The sequence below is a fragment of the Mobula birostris genome, chromosome 29 (genome assembly GCF_030028105.1).
Source record: "Mobula birostris isolate sMobBir1 chromosome 29, sMobBir1.hap1, whole genome shotgun sequence".
NCBI lineage: Eukaryota > Metazoa > Chordata > Chondrichthyes > Myliobatiformes > Myliobatidae > Mobula > Mobula birostris.
In genome coordinates this window covers 256,939-279,756 of record NC_092398.1, presented here as the reverse complement: position 1 = coordinate 279,756, position 22,818 = coordinate 256,939, and the positions used below count along the sequence as shown (strand labels likewise).

At 42.3% G+C, this 22,818-nt stretch overlaps 2 protein-coding genes across 6 annotated transcripts in view; both read right to left on the bottom strand.

Moving 5' to 3' along the window:
• Positions 1 to 3,157, bottom strand: part of LOC140190295 (alpha-taxilin-like) — a 48,575-nt gene extending 45,418 nt beyond the window's left edge. For both annotated transcript variants that reach the window (XM_072246896.1, XM_072246897.1), the window contains exon 1: positions 3,052 to 3,157. The gene's annotated coding sequence lies outside the window, so the exon portion shown is untranslated. The remainder of the gene's footprint in view (positions 1 to 3,051) is intronic.
• A 12,990-nt stretch (positions 3,158 to 16,147) lies between these two features.
• Positions 16,148 to 22,818, bottom strand: part of LOC140190265 (importin subunit alpha-7) — an 85,654-nt gene continuing 78,983 nt past the window's right edge. For all 4 annotated transcript variants that reach the window (XM_072246842.1, XM_072246844.1, XM_072246843.1 and 1 more), the window contains exons 13-14: positions 21,216 to 21,394; positions 16,148 to 21,123 (exon numbers count right to left, since the gene is read on the bottom strand). In XM_072246842.1, coding sequence (XP_072102943.1) covers positions 20,936 to 21,123; positions 21,216 to 21,394 — 367 coding nt within the window. In that variant the 3' untranslated portion in view covers positions 16,148 to 20,935. The remainder of the gene's footprint in view (positions 21,124 to 21,215; positions 21,395 to 22,818) is intronic.

The window sequence follows — 22,818 nt, the reverse complement described above, 5'->3', positions numbered from 1 at the left end:
ACCTGCCCTGCAGATTGAGGACTGCCTGTATGAAGGAGTGGCTGGGTGGATGGGAGGGAAAGGGGCATGTTTTGTTGCTGTTGCAGGTGTTGTTCTGCTGAACATGGTGGGCATGCTGTGTTAGGCACAAGAGACACATTTCACTGTATGTTTCCATAAGACATGAGCAAAATTGGACCACTCGGCATTGAGTCTGCGCACCTTTCTATGTCTGATCTATTACCCCTCGCAACCCCATTTTCCTGCCTACTCCCCAACTAATCAAGAACCTATTAACCACCACTTTAAATATACCCAATGATTTGGCCTCTAGAATCATCTGTGGCAATGGATTCCATAGATTCATCACTCCCTGCCGAAAGAAATTCCTCATCTCTGTTCTAAATGGACAATCCTCTATTCTGAGGCTGTGCTCTCTGGTCCTAGACTCCCCCACCATAGGAAACATCACCTTCACGTCCATGCCACCTAGGCCTTTCAATATTCAGTAGGCTTCAATGAGATCCCCCCCCCCTCCCTTTTATTCTTCTACATTCCAGTGAGTACAGGCTCAGAGCCACCTAACACCCTTCAAACATTAACCCTTTCATTCTCATGAACCTCCTCTAGATCCTCTCCAACACCAGCACACCTTTTCTTAGATAAGGGCCCCAAAACTGCTCCCAATGCTCCAAGTACAGTGACCAATGTTTGTATGTACATGTGATAAATGGCCCTGAATTTGAAATCCAACTTCAATCTGAAATAATCTTTTGTGTTTTCTTTACTTCTCACTCACTCCCCATGCTTATCTCAGATAAGCTATTCTCTGCCTTTCCACCAGGACATCAGACTGCTTAATTCATGCTCTCGCAACTGTATTTCTATGTTATATTGACTATCCTGTTGTAAATAATATTATAAATTACTATAATTGCACATTTGAATGGAGACGTAACGTAAAGATTTATACTCCTCACGTATATGAAGGATGTAAGTAATAAAGTCAATTCAATTCATGAACAGTTTTAGTATTATTTGCTAGTTCACCCTTGCTTTATTTTATCCTTATTTAACCTACTTTTTTTCTATATTTTTAAATTTCCAAATCTCTGGCCTTTACTGAAGCAACACAGCTCACCTTTTCTTAAACTTACTTTGATAGGCAGGATTGAAGCCACCTTCTCTCCGTGCCTTTACCTCTCCGGGATATGAATCAGATGAAATTTAGCTTTGAACGTTTGTCACAAGATACAGCAGCTTGAAATATACACTGTTACAAGACACATAGACAGACCTCTTGTACAATAATCATGAACTTTTGATCTCATCTTGGCCTTGGTGGCACAACTGTCTACTCAAACAGCACAATTTTTGTAACTGTAACAACATTCTGCATTCTCTTGTTCTTCCTCTTGCACTACCTCAACGTACCGCCAGATTTGGGAACAGCTTCTTTCCAACTGTGATAAGACTGCTGAACGGATCCTGACCCGGATCTGGGCTGTACCCTCCAAATATCCGGACCTGCCTCTCGGTTTCTTTGCACTACTCTACTTTCCCTTTTCTATTTATGATTTATAATTTAAATTTTTAATATTTACTATCGATTTGTACTCCAGGGAACGCGAAGCACAGAATCAAATATCGCTGTGATGATTGTAGGCTCCAGTATCAATTGTTTGGCAACAATAAAGTACGTACTTCAGTTTGGAATGATCTGTATAGACAGCATGCAAAACAAAGATTGCCACTGTATCTCAGTACGTGGTGGCTGATTAGGGGCAGCCAGCATGACGGCCTGGAGCGGGAGCCCGGACCAACTGGTCCCCAAGTCCCAAACCTGGATAATACTTACAGGTTGGCAGATGGTGTAGAAAAGGTGCATCAAGAATTGCAGTGGGATAGGTGGGATGAGGAATGGCAAGTAGGACTTAATTCAAATGTTACCTTTTGGAACTTCAAATCAAGGAAGCACTTTTACATTGAACAGAATACCCTGGGTATTTTTGTAAAGATGAACAATTCCCTTCAAGTGGAGACATGGGAAAACAGGGTCCTGAAGGTATATTTTGGCAGCCGGCCTTTGTTAGTCTAGGCATTGAATACAGAAGGTTAGGAGGTTAAACTGTGATTATACAAGACGCCGGTGAAGCCACATTTGGAGAACTGTATTCAGTTTTGTTCACCTTGTTACAATTCCATGCCTGGAAAATGGGACCAGTCCTTTCCAACTCCCGCAACGACGATTCTACAAGGCTGTATTTGTTTAACCTCACACAAGATCATTGACTGTAGGGTAACAGGAAGAGGAAATCCTGTTTCACTCGGTTACCACCTGGAATATTTGTACAGGGCTTCACGCGATAAAATGAAAGTGGCAGGACACCAGGCGAGGTAGAGGGAACAGACCGAGAGATGATAAATACACAATTCCGTAACACAGTTGAAACCCCGGAACGACAACGGCTCAGGCCTGAGGCTCGGGTGCACTCGGGACAAGAGGACACCCAGCCCAGCCTCCGGCGTCTCCACCTCCCCGCCTCCCCCAGGCCGCACTGTGACGGCAGTGCAGCCAACACCGAGCAACAAGCCAGAGGCCCCAGGCCTGGCCCGCAGCTCCTTCGCTATCCATAACCTTCGGCTCTCTCTCTCCCCAGGGGCCATCGCTTAATAGTGCCTCGGACCCGCTCACACACTCCTGGAGCCGGGAACAGGACCGACCGGTTCCACCCACATCCCCGGTCCCATACCCACAGCCCGGACCGACCGGTCCCCCGGTCCCAGCCCGGACTCCGGACCGACCGGCCCCCCAGTCCCAGCCCCGACTCCCGGGGTCCGGACTGACCGGTTCCCCCCGACTCCCGGGGTCCGGACTCCGGACCGACCGACTCCCCAGTCCCAGCCCGGACTCCCGGACTCCAGACTCCAGACCGACAGGTCCCCCAGTTCCAGCCCTGGCTCCCGGGGTCCGGACTCCAGACTGACCAGTTCCCCCCGGCTCCCAGGGTCCGGACTCCAGACCGACCGGTCCCCGAGTCCCAGCCCCGACTCCCGGACTCCCAGACCCACCTGAGCCGAAGCCGAGTATCTTGACTCCGCACCGGAATTCCCACACCGTTGGGGCGAGGAGGATATACGTCATTGCGCAAAATCCTTTTATCAACCAATCAGAGCCCACAGCGCCGCCGCTTCACAACCCTTCCACACGGCGGTCTCGTCCGCTAGGGTTAGGGGTGAAAGGTCGGGGGCGGATGCCGTGACGTTGGGTCAGTCGGTCTGGTTAATCGCTGTCCCCACACTCCCGAGCAAACCACCCTAACCCAGCACCCTCTCCGCACACCGTGTGACCAATAAACCGTCAAACTCCGCACACCGTGCGGCCAATAAGCCGTCAAACTCCGCACACCGTGCGGCCAATAAGCCGTCAATCTCCGCACACCGTGCGGCCAATAAGCCGTCAAACTCCGCACACCGTGCGGCCAATAAGCCGTCAAACTCCGCACACCGTGCGGCCAATAAGCCGTCAAACTCCGCACACCGTGCGGCCAATAAGCCGTCAAACTCCGCACACCGTGCGGCCAATAAGCCGTCAATCTCCGCACACCGTGCGGCCAATAAGCCGTCAAACTCCGCACACCGTGCGGCCAATAAGCCGTCAATCTCCGCACACCGTGCGGCCAATAAGCCGTCAAACTCCGCACACCGTGCGGCCAATAAGCCGTCAATCTCCGCACACCGTGCGGCCAATAAGCCGTCAAACTCCGCACACCGTGCGACCAATAAGCCGTCAATCTCCGCACACCGTGCGACCAATAAGCCGTCAATCTCCGCACACCGTGCGACCAATAAGCCGTCAAACTCCGCACACCGTGCGACCAATAAGCCGTCAATCTCCGCACACCGTGCGACCAATAAACCGTCAAACTCCGCACACCGTGTGACCAATAAACTGTTAAACTCCACATGGTGTGCCTGGGCGATGGGTGATGCTGACAGGCTCAGTAAAGACTGGCTCTGGTGTAGGGATCAGACTGGACACACTGGGGCTGTGGTAGAACAAAGGACCCTGGCAAATCTGGACAATGTTCCTCAACCTCTGCATGCCACCTTGGCTGAACAGAGGAGCCCTTTCAGTGACAGGCTGAGACAACTGCGCTGCTCCAAAAGCATTCTTACCCTCAGCCATGAGGCTCTGTAATGAGTCAACCTACAGCCGGGAAGTGATGGGCCCCTCACTTGTGGTAACTTATTATTTTTATTCTTTCTTACTTCCTTTCTAATATTTGTGTATCTGTGCACTTGTAATGTTACTGTGACAGTGTAATTCATCAATAAAGCATCCATCTGTCTATTTTGTGTAAATTGGACTGACTTTGATAAGGTTGGCCGTGCTAAAGGTGTCCCACTTTATTCCCCCACATCTCCATGGTTTTTGCAATGCAGAAATTAATCAAACTCCTGATATTTTCAATGACTTGGTCTTTTTTTCTATTGAAAAATAGAACAAAGTAACGATCCTTAGTTTTAAAGGTAATATTAACATATTTATCACATGTACATTGAAGCATACAGTGAAATGCACCATTACGTCTACGACCAACACAGTCCGAGGATATGCCGGGAGCCCACCAGTGTCACCATACTTCTGACAGCACTGTAGCATGTCCTCAATTTACTAACCCTCACCCCTACGAATGTCTTTGTAATGTGGGAGGGAGGAGATCAGAAGAAAACCAATGTCATGGGGAGAACACGTAAAACCCTTACAGACAGAGGTGAGAATTGAACCCAGGTCTCTGGCGCCGTTAGAGTGATGCACCTTAAACTCTGAACACCAATCACGATGCATGCCACCTAATTTGTTAACAGTTTGGTCAGCTTCCACAGAAGAACAGAATCAATAGTAGAAATAAAATCATTCCCTTTGAGAGAGTTCCTGACCCACTATCCCATCTCCAGCAACCACATCCCCTCTCCCAGCTGTTTCTGTACCTTCGGAGAATGTTGTGAGGAGTTACTTGTAAAAATAGTTGTAATGCTGAATCTGACATGTATCAAACACTTGGAAAAGCATGTAACAATCTAATGAAGTAATTATGGAAGAATTTGCTCAATATATAGGCCGTAGTATTAATTAAATGGTGAGAGAGAGGCAGTAATGATGGTTGAAGACAGCTGAGTATATTGTATACAGGTCACTGAAGGACAAAGTGCACTTCCAGCAAGTAATTAGGGCAAATAGTGAGTTAGTCTTCATAGCAAGAGGTAAGTTTGCATGAGAAATTGTGTACTGTCACAACAGATCAACACCAGGTGCCACTTGCTTGGCTGTTCTCTCAATCCTGGAACATCTGGACAGTGAAGGAGCATACATCAGCATGCTCTTTATTGACTACAGCTCTGCCTTCAGCACTCAAAATCATTAACTCCAAAATGTTGGCCTCAATACTTCCCTGTGCAAATGAATCCTTGATTTCCTCACTTGCATATCCCAGTAGATCCAGATTGGCAAAAATATCTCCTCCACAATCTCCATCAGCACAGGTGCACTATAAGACTGTGTGTGCTTAGCCCCAGCTCTACGCTCATGACTGAGACAGCTCCAATGTCATTGGCCAAATCGAATGTGGCGATGAATCAGCGTACAGGAGGGAGATTGAAAATCTGACTGAGTGGTGTCGTAACAACAACCTCTCACTCAATGCCAGCAAGACCAAGAAGCAGATTATTAAGTACAAGAGGAGCAAACTGGAGGTCTCTGAGCCAGTCCTTGTCAGAAGATTAGAGGTGGAGAGAGTCAGTATCGTTAACTTCATCGGTGTCACCATTTCAGAGGATCTGTCCTGTGCTCCAGGAAAGTACCATTACAAAGGCATGGCAGTGCCTCTAATTTCTTAGAAGTTTACGAAGATCTGGCATGATGTCTAAAACTTTGAAAAACTTCTATAGATATGCAGTGGGGAGTATACTAAGTGATTGCATCACGGCCTGGTATGGAACACCAAAGCCCAAGAATGGAAAAGCCTACAAAAAGTAGTGGATACAGCGCAGTCCATCATTGGCAGAGCCCTCCCCACCATTGAGCACATCTACACAAAACGCTGTTGCAAGGAAGCAGGACCCTCACCACCCAGATCATGCCCTCATTTCTCTGCTGCCATCAGGAAGGAGGTACAGGAGCCACAGGACTCGCACCACCAGGTTCAGGAACAGTTATTATCCCTCAAACATCAGACTTCTGAACTAGAGTGGATAACTTTGTTCACCTCAAGACTGAACTGATTCCACAACCTATGGACTCACTTTGAAGGGCTCTGCAACTCATGTTCTCAGCGTCGCACGGGGGTCAGAATTGTGGCCACTATTTGCCGATGTTTTGGATGACAGAATTGATGGCTTTGTGGCCAAGGTTGCAGATGATACAAAGATAAATGGAGGGGTAAGTGGTGTTGAAGAAGCAGGAAATCTGCAGAGGGACTTACACCAATTGGGAGAATGGGCAAAGAAGGAGCAAATGGAATATAGTGTCGGGTCATGCACTTTGGTAGAAGGAATAAAGGTATAGACTATTTTTTAAATGGGGAGTAAATTCAAAAGTTAGTAAGTTTGCTGGTGACAAAAAGGTTGGGGATGTTGTGGAGGGCTGTCAGAGGTTACAGTGGGACATTGATAGGATGTAAAACTGGGCTGAGAAGTGACAGATGGAGTTCAACCCAGATAAGCATGAGGTGGTTCATTTTGGTAGGTCAAATATAATGGCAGAATATAGTATTAATTTTAAGTCTCTTGGCAGTGTGGAGGATCAGAGGGATCTTGGTGTCCGAGTCCATAGGACGCTCAAAGCAGCTGCGCAGGTTGACTCTGTGGTTAAGAAGGCATACGGTGTATTAAGGAACAACATCTGCAACCCTCCAATCCTCCGGAACCTCTCCCGTCCCCATTGATGATGCAAAGATCATCGCCAGAGGCTCAGCAATCTCCTCCCTTGCCTCCCACAGTAGCCTGGGGTACATCTCATCCTGTCCCGGCGACTTACCCAACTTGATCCTTTCCAAACTCTCCAGCACATCCTCTTTCTTAATATCTACATGCTCAAGCTTTTCAGTCTGCTGCAAGTCATCACTACAATCATCAAGATCCTTTTCGATAGTGAATACTGAAGTAAAGTATTCATTAAGTACCTTTGCTATTTCCTCCAGTTCCATACACACATACCTACTGTCACACTTGATAGGCCAAATTCTTTCACATCTATTCCTCTTGCTCTTCACATACTTGTGGTTTTGGGGTTTTCCTTAATCCTGCCTGCCAAGGCCTTCTCATGGTCCCTTCTGGCTCTCCTAATTTCCTTTTAAAGCTCCTTCCTGTTAGCCTTATTATCTTCTGGATCTCTAACATTACCTAGCTCTCTGAACCTTTTGTAAGCTTTTCTTTTCTTCTTGACTGGATTTACTACAGCCTTTGTACACCACAGTTCCTGTACCCTTCCATAACTTCCCGGTCTCATCGGAACGTACCTATGCAGTATGCCACACAAATATCCCCTGAACATTTGCCACATTTCTTCCGTACTTTTCCCTGAGAACATCTGTTCCCAATTTAATCTTCCAATTTCCTGCCTGATAGCCTCATAATTCCCCTTACTCCAATTAAATGCTTTTCTAACTTGTCTGTTCCTATCTCTCTCGAATGCTATTGTAAAGGAGATAGAATTATGATCACTATCTCCAAAATGCTCTCCCACTGAGAGATCTGACACCTGACCAGGTTCATTTCCCAATGCCAAATCAAGTACAGTCTCTCCTCTTGTAGGCTTATCTACATATTGTGTCAAGAAACCTTCCTGAACACACCTAACAAACTCCACCCCATCTAAACCCCTTTCTGTAGGAAGATGCCAATCGATATTTGGGAAATTAAAATCTCCCATCACGACAACTCTGTTATTATTACACCTTTCCAGGATCTGTTTCCCTATCTGCTCCTCAATATCTCTGTTACTATTGGGCGGCCTATAAAAGACACACAGTAAAGTTATTGACCCCTTCCTGTTCCTAACCTCCACTCACAGAGACTCCGTGGACAATCCCTCCACGACTTCCACCTTTTCTGCAGCCGTGACACTATCTCTGATCAACAGTGCCACACCCCCACCTCTTTTGCCTCCCTCCCTGTCCCTTCTGAAACATCTAAAACCCAGCAGTTGAAGTAACCATTCCTGTCCCTGAGCCATCCAAGTCTCTGTAATGGCCACCACATCATATCTCCAAGTATTGATCCACGCTCTAAGCTCATCCGCTTTGTTCACAATGCTCCTTGCATTAAAATAGATAGTCAGAGGTTTTTCCCCAGGGCTGAAATGGCTAGCACGAGAGGGCGTAGTTTTAAGGTGCTTGGAAGTAGGTACAGAGGGGATGTCAGGGGTAAGTTTTTCACTCGGAGAGTGGTGAGTGCGTGGAATGGGCTGCCGGCGGCGGTGGTGGAGGCGGGAACGATAGGATCTTTTAAGAGACTGCTGGATAACTACATGGAGCTTAGAAGAATAGAGAGCTATGGTAAGCCCAGGTACTTCTAAGTTCGGGACATGTTCGGCACAGCTTTGTGGGCCAATGGGCCTGTATTGTGCTGTATATTTTCTGTGTTTCTATCTACTCTGTCTAGGCCTTTCAACATTCGAAAGGTTTCAATGAGATCCTCCTTCATCCTTCTGAATTGCAGCAAATACAAACCCAGAGCCATCAAACATTCCTCAAATGATGTCCCTTTCATTCTTGGAATCATCCTTGTGAACCTCCTCTGGATCCTCTTCAAATGCAAGCACATCTTTTCAAAGATGAGGGGCCCAAAACTGTTCACGATACTCAAGGTGAGGCCTCACCAGGGCCTTATTAAGCTCCCAGTTATAATCTTCTTTCAGTCATGATTCAATGATGCCAACAAGGGCAATAATACCAATCCTGTAACTGTTCATCTACTTTATTCTGTATACGGTGTGTATTCAAATATAACACCTTCAGCGCTGTATTCCCCTTTTTTGAAATTGTCCACCTTTTACGTTGCAACTCATCCCATTGATCACAATTTTGCCCGATCACCAGCTTCTCCTTGCTAGGAGTCTCACTACACACTGCCTTTGTTTGTAAACCAGCTATGTTATCCTCAGCACTCTGGTTCCCATCCCCCTGCCAAATTAGTTTAAATGTTTCTGAACAACTCCAGCAAACCTGCCCACAAGGATATTTGTTTCGCTCAGGTTCAGGTGTAACCCGTTCCTTTTGTACAGGTCATACCTTCCCCAGAAGAGATCACAATGATACATAAATCTGAAACATACCCCCTGCCCCTGCACCAGTTCCTCAGCGATGGATTCACCTGCCAAATCAACCTAGTTTTACCATCACCGGTGCGTGGTACAGGCAGCAATCCAGAGATTACTACCCCGGAAGGCCTATTTTTCAGCTTTCTCCCCAGCTCCCTAAAATTTTTCTTCAGGACCTCTTCACCTTGTCTATCAATGTCATTGGTGCCAACATGTACCAAGACTTTTGACTCTCACCCTCGTCCTTGAGAATGCCATGGACTTGATCCAAGACAGTCCTAATCTAGCACCTCACCTGTATCACCTTCAGGGGCGTGAGCAATCTCTTGTCTCTCTTCTCACCCTGAGAAACGTCTAGCAACCTCACCTGTATCACTTTCAGGAGCGTGAGCAATCTCTTGTCTCACTTCTCATCCTGGGATACATATAGCACCTCACCTGTATCACCTTCAAGGGCGTGAGCAATCTCTTGTCTCACTTCTCACCCTGAGAAACGTCTAGCAACCTCACCTGTATCACCTTCAGGAGCGTGAGCAATCTCTTGTCTCACTTCTCATCATGGGATACATAGAGCACCTCACCTGTATCATCTTCAGGAGCGAGCAATCTCTTGTCTCACTTCTCATCCTGAGATACATCTGGGACATTCAAGAGCGTCATCTTTTCCTTTGGGAGGTCACATGCATTTTTGCTGAAGCATCTGTATTATTTGCACTTCACCCACTCCCTCAAACACCAGATTTATGTCTGGATGTCTGCCTGAGGCCCTTGGCAGGAGAGATACTATGGGTTTAAACCAAACCATCTTCCATGTGAAATTAGATTCTATTTACTGTTAAATTAGTTTTTAAGTAGACGTAAGGTGGAGCTTTTCATTCTGATTTTAAAGGGGTCTATATCCAAGATGAATTGAAAAACAATTGAATTCAGTCTTGGGTGAGTGCTACAGAGTCACATGCTATCATTGATTGGGCAGTTTAATTGCTGGGCTATGATGAGGAAAAAACTCAAAGCAAGTATAAAATCCACATCAATTTATGAGAAAGAAGGCTAATATTCCACAAGGTCATTTTTAAACAAAAAAAATCTGATAGCCTTGTGCTTTGGCAAAGTTGTCGCTATTTTAACAGATTTTCTATTATTTGTACGCATATACCAGCATATAGTTCAGTACAGTTTAACATCTACAGTTTTAGAGGAAATGGTTTCTATAATTCAGATAGACAGGTTATTATGAAAGAATATGCTGGGAGACTTCATTCTATAAAATGTGAATCTTAACTATTGAAGTATGTGCAGTGAAAATTACGACTGAGAAGGTGCTCAGCAATCTTAATGGTCTGAGGGTGGATACATCTCCTGGACCTGATGGAATGCACCCTCAGGTTCTGAAGGAAGTAGCTGGAGAGATTGCGGAGGCATTAATGATGATCTTTCAGGAATTGATAGATTCTGGCATTGTACCGGATGACTGGAAAATTGCAAATGTTACTCTGCTATTTAAGAAGGGTGGGAGGCAGCAGAAAGGAAACTATAGACCTGTTAGCCTGATATCAGTGGTTGGGAAGTTATTGCAATCAAATATTAGGAATGAGATTACAGAGCATCTGGAGGCACATGACAAGATAGGCCAAAGCCAGCATGGTTTCCTGAAAAGAAAATCCTGCCTGACAATTTTTTTTTGAGTAAATTACAAGCGGGGTAGACAAAGGAGATGTAGTAAATGTGGTGTACTTGGATTTTCAGAAGGCCTTTGACAAGGTGCCACACATGAGGCTGCTTAGCAAGATGAGAGCCCATGGAATTACAGGGAAGTTACTAGTGTGGGTGGAGCACTAGCTGATTGGCAGACAACAAAGACTGGGAATAAAAGGATCTAATTCTGGCTGGCTGCCAGTTACCAGTGGAGTTCCACAGGGATCAGTGTTGGGACCACTGCTTTTTATGATGAACGTCAATGATTTGGACTGTGGGATTAATGGATTTGTGGCTCAATTTGTCGACGATACAAAGATAGGTGGAGGAGCGGGTAGTGTTGAGGAAACAGAGAGACTTAGGTAGTTTAGAGCAGTGGTCCCCAACCACCAGACCGCGAGGGAACGATATGATTTGGCGATATGAAACGATATGAGTCAGCTGCACCTTTCCTCATTCCATCACGCACTGTTGAACTTGAACCCCCCCTCCCCTGCCCCCGGCCAGTCTGCAAGAACATTGTCAATATTAAACTGGTCTGTGGTGCAGAAAAGATTAGGGACCCCTGGTTTAGGCAAAGAAGTGGCAAATGAAATACAATGCTGGAAAGTGTATGGTCATGCACTTTAATGGAAGAAATAAACAGGCAGACCATTATTTAGATGGCGAGAGAATTCAAAATGTAGAGATGCGGAGGGACTTGGGAATCCTTGTGCAGGATACCCTAAAGGATAACCTCCAGGTTGAGTTGGTGGCAAAGAAGGCGAATGATATGTTGGCATTCATTTCTAGTGGTATAGAATATAAGAGCAACGATGTGATGTTGAGGCTCTATAAGGCACTCGTGAGACCACACTTGGAGCATTGTGTGCAGTTTTGGGCTCATTTTAGAAAGGATATACTGACATTGGAGAAGGCTCAGAAAAGATTCACGAGAATGATTCCAGGAATAAAAGGGTTACTGTATGAGGAATGTCTGCCAGCTCCTGGGCTGAATTCCCTGGAGTTCAGGAGAATGAGGGGGGATCTCATAGAAACATTCCAAATGTTAAAAGGCCTGAACAGATTAGATATGGCAAAGTTATTACCCATAGTAGGGGATTCTAGGACAAGAGGGCATGACTTTAGGATCGAAGGATGTCCATTTAGAACTGAGATGTGGAGAAATTACTTTAGTTAGAGGGTGGTAAATCTGTGGAATTTGTTGCCACGAGCAGCTGTGGAGGCCAAGTCATTGGGCATATTTAAAGCAGAGATAGATAGGTTCTTGATTAGCCAGGGCATCAAAGGGTATGGAGAGAAGGCAGGGGAGTGGGGATTACTAGAAGAATTGGATCAGCTCGTGATTGAATGGCAGAGCAGACTCAATGGGCTGAATGGCCTACTTATGCTCCTATATCTTATGGTCTTATGATCAGGCCCTGGGGATTTATCCACTTTTATGACCAGTGAGACGACTACTAACACTTGCAAAGGGTCTCGGCCCAAAACATCGACTACTTTTTTCCACAGATGCTGCCTGGCCTGCTGAGTTCCTCCAGCATTTTGTGTGTGTTGCTAAGAACACCTTCGCTTTGTGATCATACTATGAATTCCAGATCTCTGGTTTTGTTCGTTTCTAAAGCTTATATGGGGCTAAAAGAGGGGTTCAGAATTAACGTGACAGATAATAACAGGGTGGTGGGCAACTGAGGGTCAACGAGTTTTCCTCCACCGATACACTCAATCATCTGGCTGAACCCACCCTCACGTTCAGTGACTTTTCTTCAACTGTGGCTGGAATGTGCTGCCGGGATGGCGGAAGAGGCTAATGCAATAGGGACTTAGATAGGCAAATGGATGTATTAAAAAAAGAGGGTTATTGGCTGTATAGGAGGGAAGGTTAGAATCGTTGTGGAGTAGGTTTATATAGGTCAGTACAACATTCTATGTTCTACAGATTAATAGTTGTCATTGTAATACTATGCTACATTGAACATACCATTTGAAGGCCTGGTCACCACACAAGAGGAAGGAATTTGAGGCTTGGAGGAGGTGTAGAAGGATATTCAACATGTTGCCTGGATTGGAGTGTATTAACCGTAAGGAAAATGGAGCAGACTTGGATTGCTTTCTTGGAAGCATTGGAGGTTGATAACTATCGGATCAAAGTTTATAAAATTGTGAGACTTGTAGATACAGTGAACAATCAGGATCTCTTTCTCCAGGTGGAAATGTGAAGTACTAGGACAGATAGGTTTATAGTGGGAAGGGGGTTCTTTTTTATTTTAAACAGAGTGGTAGGTGTCCAGGTCACAGGTCAGGCAGTAGAAATAGATACAATATCAATGTTTGAGGCACTTGGGCAGACAGCAGACACATTGACAGACAGAATGGGAGAAGTAGGTGGGATTAGATTATATTGGCACTATGGTCAGCACAGGCACGTTGGGCCATGGGGCCTACCCCATACTGAACAGTTCTAAATTCGTCCTAGCCCTTCAGGACATCTTATATATGCACCATTAAAGGACATAATTTGGAAGGCAGAATAGGCAGTTCAGGAATACTTTGTAAAGCAACAGGACATTACTATTTTGAAGGATCTGCCCTGGATCCAGCATGTAAGTGCAATTGTGAAGTAGTACAGCAGCGCCTCTCCTTCCCTAGGCATCTACGCAGATTCAGCATGGCATCTAAAACTTTGATAAACTTCTATAGACGAGTCTTGGAGTGTGTATCGACTGGCTGCATCATGGAATGGCATGCAAACACCAATGCCCTTGAACGGAAAATCCTACAAAAGGTAATGGATTCAGCCCAGTCCACCATGGGTAAAGCCCTCTAACCATTAACCACATCTACCTTGAAACTCTGCCATAGGAAGGCAGGGATCCCCACCACCCAGGCCAGGCTGTCTTTTCACAGCTGCCATCAGGTAGAAGGTCCAAGAGCCCAGGACTTGCAGCACTCCGTTCAAGAACTGTTACTCCCCCTCAAACATCAGGCTCTTAAATAAACAGGGATAATTACATTCACTTGCCCTTCCATTGAGATATTCCCACAACCTCAAATTATCTCACTTTAAGGACTCTTTATCTCATGATCTCGTTATTTATTGCAATTTATTTATATTTGCATTTGCACAGTTTGTTGTCTTCTGCACTCTGGTTGATCTTTCATTGATCCTGTTATAGTTACTATTCTATAGACTTGCTGAGTATGTCTGCAGGAAAATGAATCTAAGGGTTGTATTTGGTGACATCTATGTACAAACCCTTTTCCAGAAAAGTTGGGATATTTTCCAAAATGCAATAAAAACAAAAATCTGTGATATGTTCATTCACGTGAACCTTTATTTAACTGACAAAAGTACAAAGAAAAGATTTTCAATAGTTTTACTGACCAACTTAATTGTATTTTGTAAACATACACAAATTTAGAATTTGATGGCTGCAACACACTCAACAAAGTTGGGACAGAGGCATGCTTACCATTGTGTTACATCACCTTTCCTTTTAATAACACTTTTTAATCGTTTTGGAACTGAGGATACTAATTGTAGTAAACTTGCAATTGGAAATTTTGTCCATTCTTGCTTGGTATAAGACTTCAGCTGCTCAACCGTCTGTGGTCTCCGTTGTCTGATTCTCCTCTTCATGATATGCCATACATTTTCAATAGGAGATAGATGTGGACTGGCAGCAGGCCAGTCAAGCACACGCACTCTGTGTCTACAAAGCCATGCTGTTGTAGCCCGTGCAGAATATGGTCTGGCATTGTCCTGCTGAAATAAGCATGGACGTCCCGGGAAGAGACGTCACCTTGATGGCAACGTATGTCTCTCTAAAATCCTAATATACGCCTCAGAGTCAATGGTACCTTCACATACATGCAACTCACCCATGCCGTGGGCACTGATGCACCCCCATACCATCACAGATGCTGGCTTTTGCACCTTTCACTGATAACAATCTGGATGGTCGTTTTCATCTTTGGTACGGAGAACTCGAAGCCTGTTTTTTCCGAAAACTAGCTGAAATGTGGACTCATCTGACCACAGCACACTGTTCCACAGTCTTTCAGTCCGTCTGAGATGAGCTCAGGCCCAGAGAACTCGCCGGCGTTTCTGCATAGAGTTGATGTATGGCTTCCTCCTTGCGTAATACAGTTTCAAGTTGCATTTCTGGATGCAGTGTTGAGTGACAATGGTTTTCCGAAGTACTCTCGAGCCCAGGTGGCTATAATTGTCACAGTAGCATGACGGTTTCTTAGGCAGGGCTCGAAGATCACGCGCATTCAACAGTGGTTTCTGACCTTGCCCTTTACACACTGAGATGTCTCTGAATTTTTTCACAATATTATGTACTGTAGATGTCGAAAGACCTAAATTCTCTGCAATCTTGCGTTGAGAAATGTTCCTTTTGAACTAACAACTCTCTCACGAATTTTGGCACAAAGGGGTGAGTCACGACCCATCCTTGTTTGCAAAGACTGAGCCTTTGATGGACGCTACTTTTATACCCAGTCATGATACCTCACCTGCTACCAATTACCCTGCTTAATGTGGAATCTTCCAAACCAGTGTTGCTTGAATATTCTGTGCACTTTTCAATCTTATTTTAACTCTGTCCCAACTTTGGTTGAGTGTGTTGCAGCCATCAAATTCTAAATTTGTGCATATTTACAAAATACAATTAAGTTGGTCAGTAAAACTATTGAAAATCTTTTTCTTTGTTCTTTTGTCAGTTAAATAAAGGTTCACGTGAATTAACATATCACAGATTTTTGTTTTTATTGCATTTTGGAAAATATCCCAACTTTTCTGGAAATGGGGTTTGTACTTAGATAATAAAATCTATTTTGAACTTTGAATTGTCTGGTCGATTAAACACATATGTCAAATTATCCATTCTCAACCTAAATCTGCTGTAAATTCACAATGAATGAGCCGAAAGCAATATCCACTTCAGTTTGATGATCAAAACCTTTTTGCAGCAAGAAACAAGATTTCCCTTTAGGTTAATTTCTTTACTAACGTTGTTATTTCAAGTGCAATAAATTGAAATGATACATTCACTTTGGTAAAATCTGAGCAAATGGTTGAATTTTGCAAACAATACCTTGCAAAGAATTAACAAATTTAATAGTCTGTAGTAGGCAACACACAAATTGTAGATTTGAAACAAGATTTATTTTATACTTGTACATTTACAGAGGAACAAAACTTGGTAATGTGTGTGTGTATTCTTCATGTGCATTGTTACATGTAGTAAATGTTCCGCTGTGCTGTCATTTCACATATTCATACAGTTAACTGTCAAGTCCATCCACTGTCAAAAGCATTTTGGGTGGTGACACACACTCCCAAAATGAACTCATATGAAAAAGAAAACCAGGTTTATTTAAGATTTGAAGAATATTAGTTTGGACACGGACATTAAATTTGCAAACATCTGTAGAAGATGAAGTAAAAAAATCTTGTCATAATATGTATCAAAATAAATAAATATTTCTTTTGGTTATGCATTTTTAGGGTGCATGTTCAAAAAAAAACAAAATTTTAAATCTGCTACATTTGTTTGCAAACTAGCAAATAAGATTCTGGCCATGGGCATACAGAGTTGGATTTTCTAGTTAGTGGTTAATAATCAATTATATTCCAAACCCGTGAATCAATGGACAAGTACACGTAACGTCAGTACTCCCCAATATTCATGTGACCCAAAGTAATAGCTTTGTGGTTGTTAATTATAAAGAGCAGCATGTTTCCACATATCCATGAAAAGTTTACATTCAAGTAACTACATTTGTTCAAGACAAAAACACAAATCTTCATGGACTCGTGGTCAGATTGGCACTTGTGTGAACATACAACAGGAAGGAGTGCATTAACATTTTGATTTATTTTTTGTTCTGCAGAAAATCTCTGCTATGACTTTGCAAAGGAGGGGCGCAGGTGCCAAAAACTTCTGTAAACAAATGTCAGTTAAGTTTAAAATACAGAAGTTATCTTAGTTACAGCAGCTTAACTTTTGCTATTGTTGGCAGTGCTTGCCCTACAGTAGAATTCCCAGTAACAGTGTTTCAAATTATAACAGCTCTAATTGATACAAATCGAAACTTTCTCCCTGCCAAATTGCACATTTAAGCACTATACATTAAATTATATCTGTAGAAAAACTGTACAAAATCCTCTGGATAACAGATGCTTTATAATATTTTGATACATTGAAAGCAAGATCCTGGTCAGAAGGCCTCAAACAAAAGTTTGCATAGTTGGAAAATGGAAGTTGTCGAATTTTTAATGACAATATTGCAATATCCATACTTTTTACATTGTGAAAATTTGCATATAGTATCCTTGAGGGAAATTATTTGCTGTTCTGGTGTCAGTTGGAAAAATTCAAAAGATTTTTGATTATAGATGCTACTGGTATATTGGTTAGTGAAGGATTCAGAACCAATTTATGTTATTGATAAACAAGAAATGGACATAGGAATACACCAAAATATGAAATACAATCAGGCCTCAACAACTTCACGGCTCTAATGCACTCAGTATTCTCAAATCAAAATATTAATGGATATTCTAGCAAATGTAATGTTTCTGTTTTTATTAAATAATCAACATGTGATACGCAAGCCTAGAGTGCAGGTTTGATAAAAACAATTAAATCCCTCCATTGATATTTACGCTCCAAATACTTCCTTTTCCTTTATAAAATTTAAGCAGCTGAGATTACTTTGTGTAAGTAAATTATTTCTATGCCATCTTGCAGCCACTTCATACAAATACAAATTAAACTTCATATTGGTAACAGGGTTTAACATCGTCACTGATCAGCAATATTTTGAAATTTGAATGCTGTTCTCATCAACTGTCCACCAGCTAATTGAAACAAATTGTCTGTCAGCAACTCCACAAAGTCAGACCAATTACCAACACAATGTACTCTGATAACCACAGGTCTATAATTAAGTAAAAAGGAAATTCAGTAAAAAAAAAATCAGGTTACAAGGACCAAAATGAGTAAATTCCAGCATTGGAAAGTTTTTCTATAATTAACACTGTATACCTTAAATGTGTTTGTTATGGTTCCAGAAGTGCAAAATATATCAGTTATCTAATAATTCCAAAATCATGCAGAAATGCTGAAAGAATCCTCAAGGATATTTATTTTTAAAAGTCCCAACTCTGCATATTAGTTTTCCATTTTCCATTGTTTTGTTTGCTCTTTCACATTGTCCACCAGACAGGAATGAACACCATTTCGTTGTCACTGAAGGTACAAAATGTAGTTTCACTCATTCTAACCAACTGGAGAGGATAAACACCCTCCTCTCTCCCCAGAGTGAAAGAGTGGCTCAATCAAAGGAAAATCTGCAAAGGTGCCAGATGCTGAAGGCCAAACAAGCATAATATTTACCAACTCAGCAAATGTTTTCAGGATTAATTTTAACATACTAGTAAAACTCAGTATGTAAAACAGGTAATCTTGAAGATTAAATTTTCTGTAGTATAATCACTATGCTACTGCAAAATTTTTGAAAATCCGGTTCTGAGCCCATTCCTATCCTGCTGATTACATAGACTCGGGAAAAATTGAAACTGTCTAGTCAGAAGCAATCGAAAGTGTAAGATTCAAACTTTCCATCCCCACACGCTGTCATTGAGTCAATGTTCGGCTTGTCCGTTAGTGACATGTAGAAGAACCAAGCCACCATAGTGGGATTTTATGGCAGGGTAAATATACTGTACTACATATCCAGTACCCTGATCGTTTACAGCTGATCTTCAGAAACTCCAAACAAAACTAACGTGATCAATTTAAAATCCACCGAAAGACATTATAAATTGTAATTTCTGAAATGAATAATACCACTCAACCGGACAAATAAGTACCAATTACACTCAAGCAAGATTCTAGTTCAGAGTGATTCCAATTCCTACATCTTTAATATCTGTGGAATCTGTCTACCCAATACAGCACAGTTAATCACAATGGCAGAGGTAGAGAAAAATGGCTTCACTGTTTGATGTTTTATAGAACAATAACTAAGATTCACATTTTATAGAATGAAGTTTCCCAGCATATTCTTTCATAATAACCTGTCTATCTGAATTATTGAAGCCATTTCTTCTAAAACTGTAGATGTTAAACTGTACTGAACTATATGCTGGTACAGGCGTACAAATAATAGAAAATCTGTTAAAATATCGACAACTATTCCTTTGCCAAAGCACAAGGCTATCAGGTATTTTTTTGTTTAAAAATGACCTTGTGGAATATTAGCCTTCTTTCTCATAAATTGATGTGGATTTTATACTTGCTTTGAGTTTTTTCCTCATCATACCCCAGCAATTAAATTGCCCAATCAATAACATGTGAATTCAATTGTTTTTCAATTCATCTTGGATATAGACCCCTTTAAAATCAGAATGAAAAGCTCCACCTTACGTCTACTTAAAAACTAATTTAACAGTAAATAGAATCTAATTTCACATGGAAGATGGTTTGGTTTAAACCCATAGTATCTCTCCTGCCAAGGGCTTCAGGCAGACATCCAGAGATAAATCTGGTGTTTGAGGGAGTGAGTGAAGTGCAAATAATACAGATGCTTCAGCAAAAATGCATGTGACCTCCCAAAGGAAAAGATGATAAAAATGGTAGATGATTAGAAATACTGTACATAGCAGATTGACATAAACCAGGAATTTAGATATTCAAGAGGTAGTTGCTGAGAAAACAGAAGCAAGTTTTAAAACTTGGCATCTAAATGATCATGGCCATGATAGATTTATATTAGATGCATGGCGCGGGATAGAATTAGTTATTTCAAATGCAACATGTTAAATAATGGCTGACGTTAACAGTACTGCATTGTACACTCAATTCCTCCAGAGATCAAGTCTGTATACTTTTAAATAGATGAAACAGCTGTTCCAGCTGGCAAGGTCAGATACTTCAATCCTCATAAACATAGCAAACAATTTCTAGTTTATCCCTAACTACATTATCAGCTCACACCAAAAGATGTATCTTGCATTTCCAAATCATTACCAAAAGTTATAACACCCTTTTTTTCCCACAGAGGAAAAAATGTACAAATCAAATCTGAATGTTAAATTAATCCATCATCAAACAAACTATTTTTAAACACTTAAATAGCTCTATCTGTGGAAAATACATATTTACCCTACTCAAAATATCAAAAATGCCAATTCTGAATCGTTGTTGGTTTCCAAATATACTGCTCTTAACTTTCCAGTCAGAATCTTGGCTCCACCCTTGATTAATGTTAACTGCATCCAAGCAAATGATTATTTCATTAAAACTGCAAGTTCACCACACTGAGAATCCGGACAAGCCTGTACTTGCTCACTATTATGCAGATATTCACTTTAGACCCTCTTCACTGGCTCTTACCGGCCACTCCCAGCAAACAAAAAAAATTGCAAGCAAAAATCCAAAGGATTTTTTTAAAACACTTAAATTTTTTAACCATGTAATTGTTCAAATGGCATGTTTACCCAACTAAAGTAGTAATCATTCATAAGCACTCTACAAAAACTTATGAATTTCACAATTATATCAAATGAAGTTTGGTGCTTTTACTCAAAAGCATTTAATTTAGCCCAATTCAAATATCTACTGGATTTTGACCTGTTTTATTTCTGGGAGGATTGCATTTTACTGATGCACGAGGTACGTTGCACACACTGGAAAATAATTGTTTAATGCAACAGCAATTAAAGAAAGGGAAAGTGCAACAATTACCCCACAACACCCACCACTCAAACAAAATAAAGGATACAATATTTTGTTCCTAATTCACTTTTCTCTTCAGACACTTTTTCTGATTATCTCTCAAGTCAACTTAACATGTGGTGGTGGTTTGGACAGGGTGGGGGAAGCGAGGAGGTGAGTGGGGCAGAGGAGTACTTTGCCGAACACTTTACAATTGGAAACCCTCCATGGGCACCTCCTGTTGCTGAAAAAGAAACTGCTGTGCATTTTCATCCACTTGTGGAGTGATGCTACTGTCTTCTTCTTCCACACCAAAGTGATGTTCAATGAGATCAAATGCCTTCTGATAGATTTCCTGATTCTCGTGACTCTGCAAAAATTCTATTTTATCCAATCCTAGGATTAAGAATTACGACATTTATTATAGTCCTTTTGTAAACAACATTATAATTTGAATGGAAAAAAGCAATTGTTAATTCTCCTCCTACCATAGGCTTCTTCAATAAGGCCACAATACGGATTGACCCCTGTCCCATTCTGTTTTGCTTCCTGCTCTCCAAGTCTTAAGATATTCTCCAGCCCATTCAGAGCAACTTGAACTATTTTTGAGTCCATGACGGTCAGTAGATCACACAAAGGTTTAATGCAACCCAAGTTTACAAGGTACCTTTAAAATGAAGAAAACAAACAAAAACATAAGGTCAATGTAATCAAAAGCTGACTTCTGTTTCATTATAATGGACCAAGTTCTGGTGTCTCCAAATGAAGTTGGTTTGGATGTGTATTAAATTGAGTACAAAAATGAGACTTTTCAGTTTTTAAATCAGAATCACATCACCAGAACAGGCCCTTCACCCACCGTCCATGCTGACCAAGGTGCCTTCTTGCTAGTCCCACCTGTTTGCATTTGTTGCGTTATCTGCTAAACCTTTCCATCAATAACCTGTTTAAATGTTATAATTGTACCCATCTCTACAACTTCCTTTGGCAGCTCATTCTATATCCCACAACGCTCTGTGTGGTAAAACATGTCTTTCCGATCTCCTTTAAATCTTTCCACTCTCACATTAAACCTGTGCCAATAAATCTTCCCACTCTCAGCTTAAACCTGTGCCTTCCAGTTTTAGACTCCCCTACTTTGTTCCCTATCCACCACACTGCCAACTGTGGTGTTATTCACAAACTTACTAACTACATCACTTATGTTCTCAGCAAAATCACCAAGACAAGCGAGAGCAAACCCAGCACATAATATTACACTTTCTACAATTACTCACTCTGGCTCCCATGTGATCCAATCTTCCAGATGAGCCTTTCATTTAGGTCATTATCTAAAGCATTGCTAAAGTCCACATAGACTACGTCTGCTTCCCTACACTCATCAGTCCTCATGGTCACCTCTTCAAAAAAAAATTTATATGTGAGATATGAGTTTCCCCATATAAAGCTGGGCTGGTAGTCCTAGAATTATCAAGTACAAGTAGATGTTGTCTGTCAGAATCCCTTCCAGTAACTTCCCCACCAATGACATTAAGTTCACCATCATGTAGTGCCCTGGCTTGCCCTCTCAGCCATTCTTAAAGGCAGAACATGATCATGAACTGAAGAATGTTCAGGGAGGCTGTTACCGATGGGAACCATGTTAACGTTGATGAATAGGTGGATCCTGTGATCGGCTACATGGAGAGGTGTACGGAGAATGTTACCGTCATGAAACACATCCAGCTGAGGCAAATCAGAAGCTATGGCTTACTGTAGAGGTCTGGGCCAGGCTGAGGGATCATCATGCTGCTTTTAGATCGAGCAATGAGACAGGTGGCAAGGAAGCAAGAACTATGCTTACTCACTCTATCAGGAAGGCAAAATGGGAGCATTCTCAAAGGATTTGCAGTCACTTCTGTGACACCAAAGACATGAAGCACACGTGGCAGGAAATTCAAAGGATTACAGACTACATCTAACCTGTACGTCAGCTTCACTCCCTGAGAGAGGCTGAATGTCTTCTATGCCCGGTTCACATCACCAGCATCTCTTGTATTATTATTCTCTTCCTGAGCGATGCATTTCCAATGATTAATTACATTGGTACTT